The sequence below is a fragment of the Panthera leo genome, chromosome E2 (genome assembly GCF_018350215.1).
Source record: "Panthera leo isolate Ple1 chromosome E2, P.leo_Ple1_pat1.1, whole genome shotgun sequence".
NCBI classification, from domain to species: domain Eukaryota; kingdom Metazoa; phylum Chordata; class Mammalia; order Carnivora; family Felidae; genus Panthera; species Panthera leo.
Genome location: NC_056693.1, coordinates 20452914 through 20471126, shown reverse-complemented (window position 1 = coordinate 20471126; position 18213 = coordinate 20452914). Strand labels below are relative to the sequence as shown.

The 18213-nt window shown below is 44.2% G+C and overlaps 1 protein-coding gene across 5 annotated transcripts in view; it reads left to right on the top strand.

The window, feature by feature from the left end:
• The window catches only part of DPY19L3 (dpy-19 like C-mannosyltransferase 3), a 78690-nt gene extending 60751 nt beyond the window's left edge, over positions 1-17939 (top strand). For all 5 annotated transcript variants that reach the window (XM_042920550.1, XM_042920549.1, XM_042920551.1 and 2 more), the window contains 4 exons: positions 2943-3025; positions 11417-11549; positions 14023-14181; positions 15803-17939. In XM_042920550.1, coding sequence (XP_042776484.1) covers positions 2943-3025; positions 11417-11549; positions 14023-14181; positions 15803-15964 — 537 coding nt within the window. In that variant the 3' untranslated portion in view covers positions 15965-17939. The remainder of the gene's footprint in view (positions 1-2942; positions 3026-11416; positions 11550-14022; positions 14182-15802) is intronic.
• Positions 17940-18213: the final 274 nt, after the last annotated feature.

Below are 18213 nucleotides of genomic sequence, written 5' to 3'. Positions count from 1 at the left end.
GCTAAAAATAGTATGTGATAATCACACTCTTGGATGATTCTACTGTAAATATTTCAAAAAATCATGCTCTATCATGTTCCTATCCATCAAGACATTTATTGTCATAGGCAGAGCACTGTGCTAACTCAGATACTGGAAAACCTAGAAATAGGTTATTTCTACCACCCTGCCCCTGGGAATTTTCTTGCTCTGATGTAAATAAATGAAACTTCTTTAAAACATCTGGAAAGCAAAAACGGAAGATTAAGTAGAATTTATGTTTAATAAGGAATGAGGTAACTTCCCCTCTGCACGTTGGTTCTGGGTGATAAACCCCCTCCTCCCAGAGAAGACAGAGCTCACCACGTTTCTGGTCTCACGCTAAAGACGTATGCACACAGTAGCAGTCTTTTTTCCACAGCCTCTCTGTGTAGGCTGAGTTCTTCCATGTCTCAGCTATGTATTTGGAATTGTGTTCATTTTTTACAGCTATTTGAGGACTTCAGTCTCTTGTTCTTGGTAAAACAGGAAGGGCATTCTAGAAGAAACAAACTACGCTATATGGCATTGGGTCTCAAAGTGTGGTCCCCAGACAAGCAACATCAGCATCACCTGGGAACTTGTTAGAAATACAGATGTTTGGGTCCCACTCCAGACCAGACCTACCGAATCAGAACCTCTAGAGTGGAGTCCAGAAATGTGTTTCCCTGGCCCTCCAGGTGGCACTTACACACAGGACAGGGCTTCCCTGGACTAATGACATTTTGGCTAGGTAATTCCTTGTCATAGGGGGCTGTCCTGTGTGTTGTAGGATGTTTAGCAACATCCCTAATTTCGACCCCCTAGATGCCAATGGCACTTCTCTCCTGTTGGGACAATCAAAAACCTCCAGACATTGCAAAACATCCCTCTGGGGGTGGGGCAAAATCCCTCTCCCCACCTCTCTTGAAAACCATTACTATAGAAAAACCAGTGAGAGCACCAAAAAAGCCATCATTTCCAGGAAGTCTATGTTGATATTCTTTGAGTGAGAGAGTTAGTAACTCGGAAGAATCCTTCCGAAGACTTGCCTAGAACCAGCGTAGCCCTTCTCAGTATCGGACTTCAGGAGAAATCTTCATGCGTCCAGCTTCCACGGTACAAAACCGTTGAGATATTCCAACCTCTCCACATTTAAAATCACAAAGAAAATAAAGGTGTTATGTATATTGAGAATTACCCCGAAACTGAATCTGTTTTCCAACTATTGAACAGATTTACTGATAAGTAAAATGAACTCCTCTACTTCGAAGCCTCATTTGAGTTTCACAGAACAATTGTAATGAGGATTTCAGATTTCCTTGTCCATAGTAGCAATCTTGCTATATGTCTCTTTAGGACAATCCTATTTAAAAGGGAAAAGCATGCACTTCACTCTAAAATCAGGAGTTATTATTATGCTCACGTTGATTAATTTATTTGCATCGCTGAATTCTCACAGTATTGCTAGTCATTTAGAAACAGCATTTAGTTAATTTGACACTTTCACACTGTTTAAGAAGTCTGCCACAAGACAATGTTACTAGATTTTAACATTTTCAGAATTAACAACAGCAACTTTCAAGCTAGAAAAATATCTACTATCCATTGAATTGATAGATTTTAAAATATGTTTTATACCCACATAATTTGGACCTATCATTAAAAAGTTGGTATTCTATTGATTATCCAAATTAATAGGGATAATTGAAATATTACAAAGGTATCATTGAATCACTATGATTACATCTCTTCTAAAACTTTGAGACAGTAGTGCTGTCTTGGTTTTCCATCACCAACAGTTTTCCGGGTTCACCCACCCACAACACTAGATGAGAATGAGCAGTAAAAATGGCCAAAGATGAGATGATAAGAAAGTGACAGGGCTGACAACACAGCCTCCAAGCAGTCAGGTTTCACTCGGGTTCTAGTTAGTGGTTCCTAAATAAAATTCCTGTATTTTCAAAATTAATGAAGCACGGGCACTTTGTCATTGGCCTTCTTCCAACATGGGAGTTCTGCTGTTCACCTTAGGACGTATGTAGATTATCGAGGCTTCTTAGCCGATTATCATTCGATACGGCAGTGAACATTTAATTAATTGTTGGATTAAATAGGGAATTATGGTAGAAAAGCAGTAAGCTCAGAGCGTGGTGTTCGCACTCTGCTTCCCCTTCACTACCTTGAGTTGAGTAGGAGGCACCAGTGGCATAAAATGTTCCTGATTTCCTGGAGAGTCCTACTTTCAAATATTCTTCTCTCCCATTGTACCTGTAATTATATTAAAATATGCCAGGCTATCCTGGATTTGGATTTGGAGTCAGGTTTCAGGCCATAGCTCTACCAGTCCGTGAGCTGGTCAAGTCGGGCTACCTCTCCAGCCAGCGTCTCCACACCAACAAAATGAACCGTGAACAGCAGTAGGGATGGTGCCCGCTTGCGTCCACTTCCTCCCTGGGTAACTGTGGGGATGAGAGGAGATTCTGTCCCAGAGCGTTTCTGCAGCTCTAACGTGGCGCTGTCTTGTAAGGCACCTTCCGCATCGAAGGGTAGATTGCATGATGGAAGATCTATTTTTCTAACATACCGGGAACCTTCTCGCGGTTGCCATTTCCTGTCCTATCCAAATGAATGTTTCACTAGATACTAACACCACATACAACAGGTTTTTTATTAGAGTAAAATAAAAGCTCATTGTAAAAAGTTGACAACCCCTCTAGCCCTGATTAGCTTTGGCTCAGAATAACTCGGGGAACGTTTTTCGGACTTTGGCTGGCTTCTGCTAGGAGGGTCCACTGCCGCGGAGAAGTCGTTCAGATGCTGCGGTTGCGTGTTTATTTAGTTCACAGGCTATATGCCGTTTGTCCCCTTTCGTTTTAATCTTAGTGACAGTTGTGGGTGTGGGGGTGGATTTTGTTTTTGTTTTGTTTTGTTTTTAATTTCAGTTCTGGCCAGGAATGATGGATGAACTCTCCGAGTTGAGAGAATTCTATGATCCAGATACAGTGGAGCTGATGAACTGGATTAAGTAAGAGGATTTTTTTTTAACCTTTAAAATTTAAAGTGCCTTTTAAGAGTCACCATAGACCTCATTTGGTGTTTTCTTTTTTTCTGAAATCTAACTGTGAAGATACATTCATTTCTGAGTTTTTCTTTAAAGCTCTATATTTGGAAATAATTTCTCCCCATTCAAGAAATATTCCCTGTAACCACAAACTCCGGAAGAAGAGACAATACCTGTAAGGAGAGGAAGTCAGAGCTGGAGGATGCTCCCCAGGCCACTGGCAGCAGTGGAAAGGAAGCTTCGTAGTCTAGGCCAATTTTACCTTTAGCGTGTCTTCCATTTTGGTACCATTCAGATTTTCTGTTACTGCTGACACATGAAAGTATTCTTTCCTTGTTAATCATTGAAAAGTTATACCGTAAACGACGGAGTCCTACTAGCTGCGTGCACATTTGATTTCAACGAAGCACACTGCCCGAGCCCAGGCCTAAAGAAAACTAAAAATCCAGACTCTTTCTCTCTTGAACATCGTCCCGTTTAGCATTCTCTTGGTGCCTACTGTTGCCTGCGTTCTGTTGCTTTGCCCCAGCACTCAGTGTCAGCGTGAAAGTCATGTGTTCGAAAGCTTTGTTAATGGAACCTGCCTCCCACCGGAAATAAACTTTGTTACCCAGAGCAGCATTCCTGTGCCCTGTAGTACTGCATTTCCCTACTTTGTAACCAAAAAGCAGCAGTGTGATTATTCATATGTAAATAGACGTCGCAAATCTTGTGTGACATATTCTGAAGGCATCGGCGGTATCGTCTCCATCACTTAGGGTTTTAGTAGCCATATTGGCACTTGCTCATGACTAATGTTTACTAACCAGTACAGTTTAGCACCGCTTGTGTATTAAGAGATGGTAAACGTTTGATAGCTTCGGTCTCTTGAGTGCAATACATGGATTTTATAGAGATTTATGTCTAAAATATATATGTGGCTTTGGTCCCAATGTCGGACTGGCTTTGACTAGATGCAGTGAGTATAATTTTTCATGTACTTCCAGTGCTGAGATTACTAAGCAGTGCTTTGTCTTTATTTATTTATTTAACTTTAAATCACGGCAGACAATTATAGAGTAAATAATTCCTTCCGTATTTATTGTGTATGGGAAAAGAGGGTTATTCGTGTAAAGAAAAGCTAATTACTTTTGCATTAACTATAGTCACCCGGAAATTTATGGCACGTACCTGTGAAGGTGAGGCTGGTGGTGTTCTGGTTTCAAAGTCACACTATTGATCGGAAGAGCGCAGGGCGCCCCCTCCTGGTAGAGCCCTGAAGCTGGCGGGCCTGCCTCGGTCATTCCTGTGAGCAGCCCGCCTCCGCTCCCTGGTCCCTGGGGAATGAATGGAGCCTCGGTAAGAACGTGTCCTGGCGGAGGCCAGGCGGTCCGTGGCAGTGTCAGGCTGCTGCGCTTACTACAGTGCCTGTGTCTCCGTGCTTGTCCTCAGGCAAGATTACTTACAGTGACATTTCTGGTTCTGAGAGATGGCAGACGAGAGGTTATATTCCGAGTGCAAAGAAGACAGTCTGTTAGTCTGTTACTTCTCTCCTTTGCGAAAGCGATCTTTGTTCCTTACTTTATCATCCTCCTACTAACATGGTCCTCTCCCTGTATGGAAACACGTTCTTTCTACTTTTTAAAAAATCCTCAGCAACTGGAAAGCTTTGTATTGTTCCAAAATATTGGCCCCATTGTGATCTAATCTTGCTCGTTTTCCCTTAAAATTCTTCAAATCTTAATTATCGTTTTTGTAAAAATAGCTGCTGGGCATGTTTGTGAAATAAGCTTAAGTGATGATGAATATATGCCAAAATTGGGCCTAGTTAGACGCAAAATGTATTTGTTGAAATCAACATTGAAATCAGCTCTGGTCTGTAGCCTTCGGTTCCAAACACAAGGGAAAACACACTTCATATTCTTTGAACTCGCCTTGATTTCTTCTGTTTCTGAAACGTAACATATGACCTTCCGCTTCCATTTTACTACTCTGATGAGTCACCTGTGCCCGGGACACTAGCAGGTCTGAGCTGTGCTGGAAGCAGGCTGTGGCCGAAGGATGGCATGGACTGTACCTGGGAGTCGGTCTGAAGTTGTCTGAGGGCAGCCGGCAGAGCTCCGGCGGGGACTCGGCCCCCTTCTTCCCACGTCGTCTGCTGCTGTTCTCGGACAGCCGGCACAGGGGCGCCACGTCTGTCTTTCGTCAGGGAGGTCATGGCAGCGCGTACGGGGCGGGATGTAGCTTCCGTCACAGGACGGCTGCGGGACGAGTCGGGATGAGAAGCCGTGACCTACAGGAACCCTCGGGGACACCTCAAGTGACCCTCCATGATGGCACAGGGCCCCTCCTCTGTGAAGTGTTGAGAAGAAGCCTACCCAGCACGTCCCGGTCTCTGTTCTGTATACTTGATGCTGGGGCAAACCACACGCCTGCCTTACGCATCACCGTTGTGCTCCGGGACACGGGGCCTCCGTTTGGAGATCAGGGCTGGCCGAGTATTCACTTGGGCTTCTCGGGCTTGGAGGATGAATCGAAAGATTCCATCTCAGCAGGAGTTAGTTATTTCCTCCTCTTCTGGAGGGGCTCGGTTATGACCCTTTATTGGCTGACCAGACAGCCTCCGGGGAAGATAAAGGGCATGGCTTTAGGACACCACATATTAATAGGAGAGGGGCCGTTCTGAAGGGATTCGGTTTCTGAGAGACTGTCTAACACCTTAATGCGTCAAGTTATATCTGAACTTGAACTTACTGATACGATTTAACAGATACTTACTGAGCACCAACGACACATAGGACATCACGTGGCCGCCCACTCTCACCACCTCTCCGCTAGAGTTGAGTCTCATCTCAGCACTGCTGTCTTCATGCCTGTTTTCCATATTCTTACTGTTGACTCCAGTTTAAGGTTTTTAGAGCCTTATCAGGTTTCAACTGAAAACTTTTTTATATTAGTAATAGAAATGTCCTCTCTTTAGTTCCTTCGAGATTTCACTGTAAGTAGAAAACTAATAGAACTTTGAGAGTCGATCCCTCGTTAATCAGTGAGGACATTGTGTTGAAGTCAGCCCCAGAATCTTCCCTGGGAGAACCAGGAGGCCGCTTATACCCCGATCCTTCCTCGGGGCCGGCCTGTGTGCTCCCCTGGCCGCCTGCCCTCCGCACGGCACTCACTGCCGCATGCTCGCTTCCCAGCAGATTGAGGGTCTCCCAAACGCAGAGATTAAAAACACGATTGATTGATTGATTGATTGATTTTAGTTTCTGGCAGCTCTTTCGGCAAGACCCAGGTGGTACTTGCTGTGCCGTGTGTGTGACTAGGAAGCACTTTTACTTCCACGAGGCCAAACGCCACGGCCGTGGTGCTTCAGACCTCGTTCCTTTGTGACCCGTAAGTGTTTCATTCTTGCTCCTGAAATTCTTCTTTGACGTTGTGCAATGAAGACACTCCCGCAGATTTGAATATTCTGAGATGTGACATTTTAACCATGGGGCTTTAGAAGATTTTTCACTAACGGTAGTCCCTTTTCAGTGATGAAGCCTGCATGTGCAATATATTCTCAATGGGACTGAGAAAATGGACCACACTTCCTTAGCATTTTATCAAAGCAGAAAGAATTACTGTGTATCTTAAGTATGATGAAGGTTAAGTTGAGACCTTAAATGCCTATAAGCCTCTTTTATATTTAATGAATCATTTTGTGGTATTTGCATAATTCTATAAATTTTTGAGGGGTAGATAAAGCAAATGTTCGCACATTATATTCTAATGCTCAGTTTACCCATTAGTTCAACAGTAATTAACTTGTTGAAGCTTAGAGCTTCAAAAGTAAATGAGATTATTTGTTCAAAATGCCATCAGGTCTTCCCGGAATGACATTTAAATTATGTAATGTAAATCCGTTTGACCTGTGAGTCCTTGTCATTATTTAGTGACATTTCTTGCAGAATAAATTGTTTGCAGGTTGGGCAGCCCGCTATAGAGCTTGGCAGAGGGCTATAAAAACAAATTATCCTTTCATTTTATACATCATTTGTTCAAACATTGGTAAAAATTGCTTTGTTTTTCTATAATAGAGAAGTGTCATTCAATGGTTAAAAGCACATTAGCTGTTTTAGACACAGACCACAGACTGTGTCAGCAGAAGTATCTGTGAAGGCAGAATACCCAGCATTACACCTGTCATACTGCATATTTTAAGTTAAGGACAAAAAAATGCCTTTTCCCTTTGCCTGCTGAGTTCACCACAGAAAATATAAACCATGGTGAAGCTAGCTAGGTTTTTAAAGTTCAGAAAACGTGTGATTGTTTTTCCTTTTGTTCCACTTTGCTTGTTTGTTTTGCTTTGCATTGGCTTCATGGGTAAACTTGAATCTTTAAAATGTGAAATGTCCCAGGTTTGCAATGGGGCTAGCTTATGAAACCAAGTCACTAGAAGAGAGCAAATAAACATCGTTTCTGCTATGCTCGGAAGTCCCTGGTTTTCAAGGAAGTATTACTTCTAGCTCATTTTATAGGCATTGGGGTACTTGTATTTGCTGCTTTAAAGTAAAACCAAGGGGGTGCCTGAGTGGCTCAGTCGGTTGAGCGCCCGACTTTGGTTCAGGTCGTGATCTTGCAGTTTGTGAGTTCGAGCCCCGCGTCGGGGTCTGTGCTGACGGCTCAGAGCCTAGAGCTTGCTTCAGATTCTGTCTCCCCTTCTCTTTGCCCCTCCCATGTTCATGCTCTGTCTCTCTCTGTTTCTCAATAATAAACAAATTTTTAAAGTTTAAAAAAAATAAATAAAACCAAGGAAAGACTGCTAACAGGCCACAGGATTGTTGTGCCAGCGGCTGAGACAGATTCCTTTACTTTTAAACTTTCTGACTCTTTGCTAATGAGGCCAAACTTAAAACACATCACAGAAGGGGCGCCTGGGTGGCTCGGTCAGTTAAGCGTCCGACTTCGGCTCAGGTCATGATCTCGTGGTTCGTGAGTTCAAGCCCCTCATCGGGCTCTGTGCTGACAGCTCAGAGCCTGAAGCCTGTTTCCGATTCTGTGTCTCCCTCTCTCTCTCCGACCCTCCCCCGTTCTTGCTCTGTCTCTCTCTGTCTCAAAAATAAATAAACGTTTAAAAAAACACACACACACATCACAGAAGAATGTGGTTTAGTTCATTTTTCTCTCCGTGCCTCTGAGCAGTCCTGCGGCACGTGGCTGCACCGCTGTGGGGGCGGGGCGCTCCAGTGCTCCCTGAGCACCCAGTGGGGAGAGGCGGGATTTGCCAGGGTGAGCCAAGTCTGTTGTGTTTCGTTCCCAGGATCGCCCAAGGCCCACAGAGAGCACTAGTAAATATGTGCTAGACTAATGACTGGTTTATATGGAAGTGTCTGCCTATAGTGGGAGCTGAGTCTGGCTCTATTAGCTTATTAGCTAGAAGGCTTCTTGAAGCCAGGTTACCATCATACCACGTTTGCCAGCCCAGCACACAGTAGGCCCGCAGCAATAGATTTTGACTGAATAAAGAATAGCTTTGTAGCTTCCCAGCAAGCAGTTCAGGACTTTGGACATTTTAAACCTTTGAGAACTATGTAATTCATCCAAGTAGTACGATTATAGTCTAGGAAGGGAGATGAAACCTGGGTCATTAGCCATGAATAGATAAGAGATCAGTCCTAGATCACTCATCTGTGTCTGCCACAGTTATAAAATATATACTAGAAACAGCTCTGTGCATCTCCCTGACTCTGGCTCCTGTTCTAATTCGAAACGGGGATGTTAAGACAGTCTCGAGATCTGGATGGATGTTATCAGCTCAGCGGCCAGATTTGTCATCTGTGTACAAAGACCAGTTGGGCACTCTTTAGGCAGTAAGACTGTAAGCCAGGACAGCTCACCCACAGCTCGCCCTCGCCTCTACCCTGTGCTCTGCCAGACGTGGAGACCAGACTTCGTATCTTCAGTTCAGAGGCCCCAGAGACAGCCACTTTTGGGCATTATTTAATATGGGATATGATTATATTATTTATTGTGGTGGAATGGTTTAAGCCAGTTAAGAGTATACAAAAGAAAAGAAGACTGGCTTGGGAAAATGATGACACTTTTCTTTAATTAATATTTGTCCATACTTATTCTTTAGCAATTCTTTTTTTTTTTTTTAAGTTTTCCATTATTTTTTTTTTCTTGTTTTTTTTTAGTTTATTTATTTATTTTGAGGGAGAAAAAGAGAGAGAGAGAATCCCAAGCAGGCTTTGTGCTGTTAGCACAGAGCCTGATGTGGGGCTTGAACTCACAAACTGAGAGCATGGCCTGAGCCGAAACCAAGAGTTGGACATTTAACCCACTGAGCCATCCAGATGCCCTTTTTCTTTTTAAATTTTCATTTAAATCCGTATCGGTATTGGTTTCAGTATTGCTATTGGTTTCAGGAGTAGAATTCAGTGATTCATCACTCACAACACCCAGTGCTCATCACAAGTGCCCTCCTTGATGTCCATCACCCATCTAGCCCGTCCCCCAGCCACCTCCCTCGGTTTGTTCTCGAGCACCCCTCGGTTTGTTCCCCATTGTTAGGAGTGTCTTATGGTTTGTTTCCATTAGGGACTCTTTTGCAAGTCTGGCGCGCGGTGATGAGGGTGGCTCAGGGTAGGCGGCCCAGACTAAGTGCTTAGTAAGTGTCAGTTGAATTAAACTAAATATTTGTAGAATCTCCCACTAAGGAATGCTACACCTTCACATGTTGTCATTGAAACCCGCCTGTCCCACCCACCACATGGGACAGAAGTCCAGAGTTCCCTGTAAATCGCCAGCTCAAGGGGACAGGGCAAACATTCGTTTGTTCTTGCACTCTTGGGTCTGCTTGTTGGAACGATGACCACCCACCCAGCAGTCAGGCTCACTGAAAACCTGGTTCTGTGCTAGTCCACACTCTAGCCTCTGGCGTCCATAAGGGAGGACGCAGGTCACACGTCGTTCCTGTTGCCCATCGTCCTTCTGTCCACGTCTTGTCACTTGAGAAAGCCCATTGAAATCCAAGTGAGAGGGTCATTGGTAGAAAATCTGAGTTCTTCAAGTAAGTTGTGAGCGTTACAACTTGAACTGTAGGATGTACCGTAAGGCCTTTGTCAGATGGCGTTCACACTCTGGTCTTAGCATTGCACTGAAGGAAATAGAACATCCGCATGTGATGCGGGAATATGATGGCGGCTTCTCTTAGAAACTTAGCACCAGGGTAAGTTTCTGCCCTGATCTCCCAAAACGCAAGGAGAACAGCCTGCTCTGTCTTTCTCTAGAGTATTTCAAGTTTTAATAATTTCAGTGAGACTTCTTCTCGAAATTATCTGCGTCCTTTACCTCCCCCTGGCAAGCTCAGGCTGCTCTTTTCTTAGCACGGGCAGGGCTCGCGGGGCCCCCAGTGGCCCCCGCAGGAAGCAGTGTGCTGAGCAGTCTGCACAAAGGCGCTCGGGGTCGTCCCGGGGAACTGACACCTCGTTGATTTGCAAGACACTCCAAAAAATGGAAGGGAATTAAAATCAACCACTAAGATTCTTTTCTTTCAGGGGGAAAAGGAAAAAGGAGTTCACTGGAATCAGGGACTCTTTCCTTGATCCTCTGTCAGTGTCCATCACACCCCACAGGGAGGCAGGGAATCGCAGCTTGGTGGCACTTAGCAGGGTCATGATTTAATGATACGAGAGTGCCCGTATTCCTCCAGATTCCTCAGACTTTCATAATCAGGGCCAAGGAGAGGAGTATGGGAAATGCTTGTGTTTCCACATCAGAAACAGTGTACGTCCCCATACTGAGTAATAAATTATTTGCCTTTTCAAAATCTTCTGTGTTCTTTTGTTTCTACTGATTCTGTTTTTTTTTTTTTTTTTTTTTTTTTTCTGGAAAGCTATTTATAATATCTGTGATCTTTTTTCTTGTTTCAAATGAAAACGGTTGGAATTGACTCATGATTAGCTGCAGTTTCTGGCTTTATAATTTGTTTTACTCTAGGCAGCCCTTTAGTTAAGTTTAATACAGAACAGGATGACAGTCTTGTAAGTTCTTTTTTGTCAGAATCTGACCCTCTGGAGCAAGAGAGGGAGAGGATTATGGGATTTAGCCCAGAAGGCTTAGAGCCAGGAGATGCCCACATCCTAAGCCCATTCATTATAAGGGTAAACCCATCAAAACAGTAAATTAGAAGTTTCCTAACCATTGTCAAAAACAGACAGGAGAAGCTTCATGAAACAGTTTGAAGGCAAATGTCAAGCAGCCTCCTGTGTTTTTCCCAAAGTCTCAGCCCTTCCTGACGCAGCTGGGTGATTCTGGGAACATGATGTTATTTTCTTGTTGTCTTTGAGGAAATCTTAGCGGTGGAGTTAATTCAGACTCTGAATCTTCTAGCTCCAACACCCCAAGAAAGGCCGTGTTTGCCGGGAGCATGCAGTTGCTGGCCGGAGTTAAGCTGTGCACAGGAAGGACCTTAACCAACCACCCGCACTACGAAGACAACAGCCTGAGAGAGCGGACCAAAGCGGTGAGGGCTCATGGCTTCTGGGGGGCCAGCAGTGGCTTGCTGTCATGTGTATGTTGTCAGGGGCAGTCGGACCTGAAGGCCACAGGCCCTTATCTCCTGAGTCTGCCCTGCCCCCCACATCCATTAAAGGCAACATATATATTCCTCTGGATTAAAATAACAAGAGAAACGGCTTGAGATGTACAGAAAAGACCATTTAAGAACAGAACCCTCAGAGCTTTTGAATTAGGGAAAGAAAAGGAGTAGAGACACGCTAGTAACTTGTTTTACGGACCATTGTGTGTGTGTGTGTGTGTGTGTGTGTGTGTGTATTAGTTGGTAATATAGCTACATAGTTCAAATTTCAAAATAAAAGGGAACTTAGTGAAAAGTCTACATCCCACCCTCTCCCAGCTACTGTCTCCCCTCACAGGAGACAAATGCTTTGTTGTGTATCTTTCCACAGGCATTTTGTGCATATACAAATGTACACACACTGTATTCACATTCTTTCCCCCTCTTTTACAAAAGAACATACTAAATCTTGGTTTCTTTGGCATTTCATATACTTCGCAGCTCATTCCATAGCAGTTATTTTTTTTAACTAGTCACTTCCTTTTTTTTAAATTTTATATTTTAGAGAGTGAGCGTGAGTGGGAGAGAGGGGCAGAGGGAGAGACAGAATCTTAAGTGCAGAACCCAGCACAGAGCTTGATCTCACGACCACGAGATCATAACCTGAGCCGAAATTGAGAGTTGGATGCTCAACTGACTGAGCCACCAGGCGCCCCCCCCCATATCTGTTATTGACAGCATTGTATTTTTGAATCTACAAAAATTTTGTTATGCAGACATAGCATATTTTATTTAACCATTTAGGTTGTTTCCCTGTCTTTTGTAATGATGTAAACAATGTTCCAAATGGTAAACTTGTATGCGTATCACTGTGCACAAATACAAGTGTTTGTTTGTACATCAGATTCTTAGAGATGAACTTGTGGGACAGAAAGTACGGGCATTTGTAATTGAGCTAGACAGATAGTCCTAAGTTGCCCTCTGTACAGATTATACCACATACATTCCAGTCAGCAGTGCAGAGAGGTACCCCTTTCCCCCAGTCCTCTCCAGCAGTGGGCTCAAACTTTTTCATGTTTTATGTCAGTCACTTCATAATCTTAGCGGCTGAAAAGTTGCTGAAAAGTCTTGTTTTGGCAGGAGATTTAACTAGCCTAAAAGCAAATGATTTTTTACTAAGTCCCCTGTTTTTTATGAGAATCATCTGAACCTAGATTCCTACTAAAATGGGGATTTTTCAGTTGGTGCAAGTACCTGAGATCGCCCCAGGTTAGCTGGAGGAAGCAGGGAGGGCACCGGCTCCACAGAACCGGAGTCCAGGCGGGAGGTGGCTGGTGCGGCTCAGACTTGGCAGAAGGTGCAGAAGGGACATGTCAGGCACACGGGGGCTCCTCCTCGCCCCCCCCCCCTCCGATATCCAGCCCTTGTCTAGGGACTGAGTTTTGTGCTCTAACCAAACACATCCTTAAGGTCCTGGTGCCCTTCTTCAGTCATGACCTTCAAATCCTGGGAATGGCTTTGGTGTGAGGCCGCTGCTAAACTACAGCGAGGATGGCCTCTGGCTTCAAGTCACAGAAGGAGACCACCTCCTGGCATTTCACCTATCGGTACAGGCACGCTGGCCCTCAGGGCCCAGTCTCTTTGGTCAGAAACGCGTCATTAGACATCAGTGTGCAGGGAAGGAGTCGGCACCCCTGTCCGTCCCCCCGCCCACATGCACACACGTGCGCACACACACACACACACACACACACACACTCTGCAGTCACTTAAGGTATGTGACGCTGGTGATGAACAGGGAGGAGGCACCTCCCACTGAACTGCCACTGGTGCTGCAGGTTGTTCGTGCTCCAGGAAGCGTGAGAGCGAAGCACGGGGTCTCCTGGTCAAGCCGGGGGCAGCCTAGCACCGAGGACCCTATGGCGGTGCTCTTCTCCAACTGCCATTGTCAGAAGCTGAGGATCCTTACAAGTAGAGGTGCCCCCAAGCTGTACCGTCATGCCTGATGGACCTTTTCGTGCAAAGAACCCTTTTTTAAACGTAGAGATTGTGTCTTCTTTACTCCACTGTTTATTTACCTCAGGGAAGCATCCTTAGAACAGGCATCTACGGATACATAGCTCCCAACAATACATTCTAAATCCAGATCTGTTTGGTGTCTAAAGCCCAATGTATTCAGCATGACTCACTCTCTTCTTCCCAAAGCTGAGTGATTGTGACTTGCATTCTTTTGGGAATTTCCCCCACACAACCCAGGACTGCGGAGGAGGGAGTGGCCTGCACGGGAAGAGGTCGGGGAACTGGGTGTCGGGTCTTAGCCATAACCCCTGTGGGACGTCACCTTATTAGATACTCGTCCACTGACTTCCTGGCAGTTGGGTGGTATTTTTCGCTATTCCACTCTCATCTCGTTTCGCAGGTTTATCAGATCTACGCAAAGAGGTCTCCGGAGGACGTGCACGCCCTCCTGAGGTCCTTCGGCGCTGACTATGTCATCCTGGAAGACAGCATCTGCTACGAGCGAAGACACCAGCGGGGCTGCCGGCTGCGGGACCTGCTGGACATCGCCAACGGGCACGTAAGCGTGTCCCCTCGCCCCGTGCGGGGCTCCCGGAGTGTTGGGGGGGGGGGGTCCAGTCTCACTCTCTGTACGTTAGAGAATGATGTCGGGAATCAGCTCACCATCTTCACAGCATCCCACACAATTCCCGGCTCTGGCGCATCAGTGACAGCCGTGCGGGCCGGGCCAGGGGACAGATAGGGGGGTTCAGACCCCAACTTCTCGTTAAATAGAACAACTCTGTCTTTAGCTGATTCGTATCATGAGGCTATGTATAAAACTCATTTTTAAAGGTTTTGCCGTTAAAAGCAGAACCCTCTTAACACCACTGCCCCAGAGCATTGTTTTGGCTGGCACGTGAATATGACCGTGACAGCAGGGCCCCCATCTCCCCTTCCAGGCACCGCTCCCGCCAGTGTCCCCTTTGCCCACTGGCACCATGCCACCAAGATGGCTTTCTGCGGCCAAGTCTTCCAGAGCAGAAGAACAAGCTATTGCTCCCTCCAGCCTTCTGAGAAAAATGTTCTCGGACCTATGCCAGGCCTCAGATTAGCACAAGCAGAAGCTTTTCACCCTGTAGAGGTGCTGTAATTATTTGGTATAAAAGCTGATAGATATTTAAGAAACAAGTGAGGGAAGAAAAACTTGACTGTGCAGATTTTGAGATTCAGGACACTTAAGATCTCCTCTCTCAGCAAATCTCAAGTCTGTGGTATTATTGACTGTTCTCCCCATGCTGTACAGTCGGGCCTCAGAACTCATTCACCTTGTAACTGCAGGTTTGTTCCTTTAAGGAACATGAATTTTTTTTTAATTTTTTTTTTTTAAACGCTTATTTATTTTTGAGACAGAGAGAGACAGAGCATGAACAGGGGAGGGGCAGAGAGAGAGGGAGACACAGAATCTGAAACAGGCTCCAGGCTCCGAGCTGTCAGCACAGAGCCCAACGCGGGGCTCGACGGCCCATGAGATCATGACCTGAGCCGAAGTCGGACGCTTAACCGACCAAGCCACCCAGGCGCCCCGGAACATGGATGTTTTAATTAACTTGATGGTGGTGATCATTTGACCATGTCCATGTGTATCAGATCATCATGAATATATACAGTTTTGTCTGTCAGCTATGCCTCGGTAAAGCTTGGCAGGGGGTGGCGGGGACAAACATGAGATTCAGATTTTTGCCGGAGGAAAGTAACTGTCCCTAACCATCTTGAATTCACAGGAGGTAAAGACTAAAGACGCGCATTTAAATCTTGATTTGTGTGTAACTTTTTCTAACGAGGCCACCTACTGAGTTGGAGGATTTCCTCTGGTCATAGTCATTCTTCTCAGTTTTTTATTCTTGTGAGAGCCACAGCGTGTTACATTCCTAAGAACAAGGGGACCCAAGTTCTGCTTCTGGCTTTGCCATTAGAGGGGATGCTCCTGTGGCAGAACTCCCCTCTCCAGCTGTGGTTTACACTTCCGCAGGGGAAAGAGGTGGGCCACATCGTCTCGAAACAGCCACTGACATTGAAATTGGACGATTTACGCTCACCTAACGTACCACTCTCAGAGGAGCCCCGTCACCTGTTCCTTCTTCTCTTCTCAATATAATTATTTTTTTCCCAAATTGTATTCGGTTTTGTTTTGGCTTTAGATGATGGATGGCCCAGGAGAGAACGATCCTGATTTGAAACTCGCAGGCCACCCTCGCTTCTGCGAAGAGATAAAGAGAAACCTGCCGCCCTACACGGCATACTTCACCAGAGTGTTCCAGAACAAAACGTTCCATGTTTACAAGCTCTCTAGAAACAAGTAGCCGAGCTCTTCAGTCAATCTCTATTTTTGATATGTGAAACTCCATCCTAATGAAACTCAACAGGTAACATTTCATCTGTCGTTAGGTAGCCTGTACCACAAAGCTGTGATATAAGTAAGTTGTAGGGATGTTTACACAAGCGTTACCGTCCTGGGAAGTATCTCACACAAGCTTCAGTCTTTTTTATCTTGTTTCATTAATGTTCTGTAGCCTAAACATTCTCCACTTTCTAAGAGTGGTCTGGAAGTTTTGCTGGTGGGGAGAACAGGAAGTGTTCCACGGGAGCCTGGACAGACACCCCTCTTGTTGGAAATCAAGAGGCTCTTCAGGATTTGACTGAGCTGATTGACTTCAGACAGCTACGATTGAATTGAATCAACGGGATGCATAACGCAATTCTTTAATGTCGTTTCCCTAGCAAAGAACACCTGGTGGGTTTTTAAAAGCCCTCGATCGCCCTGTTTCACCTAAAAACTTTTATAATGTTTTCCGACTGTCATGCTTTTAATATTTTTTTTTAATCACGTTGGGTCTTTGTATATATACCTAAAACCTTGTGTTGTGCCGTGTCTGAAATGTAATGTTTCGCACTTCAGCGTATGCATCCTGTCTGTGTGTGTCTGTCTGTGTCTGTATGCGCATGTGGGTGCATGTTTTAATGCCGGATACAGAAAAGTGTGGCAAATTCCTTATTGTAAGTCCTTAAAGGAGCAAAAATGTTACGTAGCCAAGCAGAATTTGTTACTGTTTAGTGTTATTTTAAAACCTATTGATACTACTTAACCTATCCTGCAAGTAAGAAAATTTTTCTTCATTTCTTACTCATTTAAATTTACTGGGTTTGCAAAATTTTGTAAACTTTTTGTTTTTAGCCTTTGTATTTTTTACAGCATAGAACCTTGCAAAGTCTGAATATTTTTAAAAGGTTATATCTTAACTAATTCACTAATACAATATTTTTGGCAGAGAGCATTTTCATACCAAATTTGATTTGTGGTCTCCAATCTTGCTGTGAGGGCCCAGGTAGTGTGATTCTTTTTCTTACTCAAAGGTAACCAAGTGCCTCTAAGTCATGCTTATTTGTAAACAACAAAGAGATTATGTATACCTGTTCAAAAATTTTTTGATAATTGCTTTTATAATTAATTTCTAATGATGGGGACATGTAAAAGTTGCTGATAAAAGCATATTGCATGTTTAATTAAATCAAGATGGCTAATGAAATTAACTTTCTCCCCTGTACTTGCCAGTTGGAAATGATTTAAAGGTTTCTCCTTGCAGTTGTATTGAAGTAAATTACCCTCGGCATCAAGATAGATCTATCGCATGTTTAAATGATGTTCTATTGAGTTACTATTATTAAACAGTATTCAAAAAGAAATTTTACACTGTCATGTTGGACTCAAGGATACTCAGCTTTTTTAATCAAAACTTATTTAAATAAAAAAAATGACACTGGCTGGGTTACTAAATTATGCAGCTGAAACTCCTGAATTATGTCTTTCCTGTATCCCTTAATAAGGTTGGAGACCACTGCAGTTTAGGATAATACAATAATAAAACACTTTAATCAGTACTAAAACTTTAATTAAGCCAGTAATGATGCATGCCCGGTGTGGCTGACAGCATGGGTCAGTACATCCTTCAGCGAGTGCCTTACTCTTAATTGAAAGGAAGCACATGTAAGGTACATGTTAGACTATGTAGTTTTGTTTTTAAAGTCCTCTGTTACCTTCCAGATATGTTTCAGTTTTATTTTAAATGTTTCTATATGCGTTCATCTAAGCATTTGGGTATGTGCAGTTTCAGTATAAGAAACACGTACTTCAATTTTTATGCTTCTCCTCACCGCCGTGATGGCACACAGTAATCTTTTTCTCACAGTCTACGTGCCATTGTTGCCAAAACATAGTGTTCAGTCTTCTGTGAAAAAAAATAAAGTGCCAAAAAAAAAAAAAAAAAAAAGGTCTTGCAAGACAGAATCCATACATATGCTCTTTCCAAGACACTGTGACCTTGTAGAGTTGACATTTTTATGTCCTGATGACCAAATCTGCCAACAAATCATGTTAAATCTTCTTAGTGCTCATCAGTTGTCTCTTTTATGACCTTCTCGTTGGAGTCCACGGGAGGAAAGAGGAAAAGTGACTGACTCCTGGCTCTCTACCAGGCCAAAGCACGTCACCTGGGGCCGTCCTCGCTCCCCGCCGTGCAGATCTCAGTGGCTCTGTTAATATTTGGTAATAGCC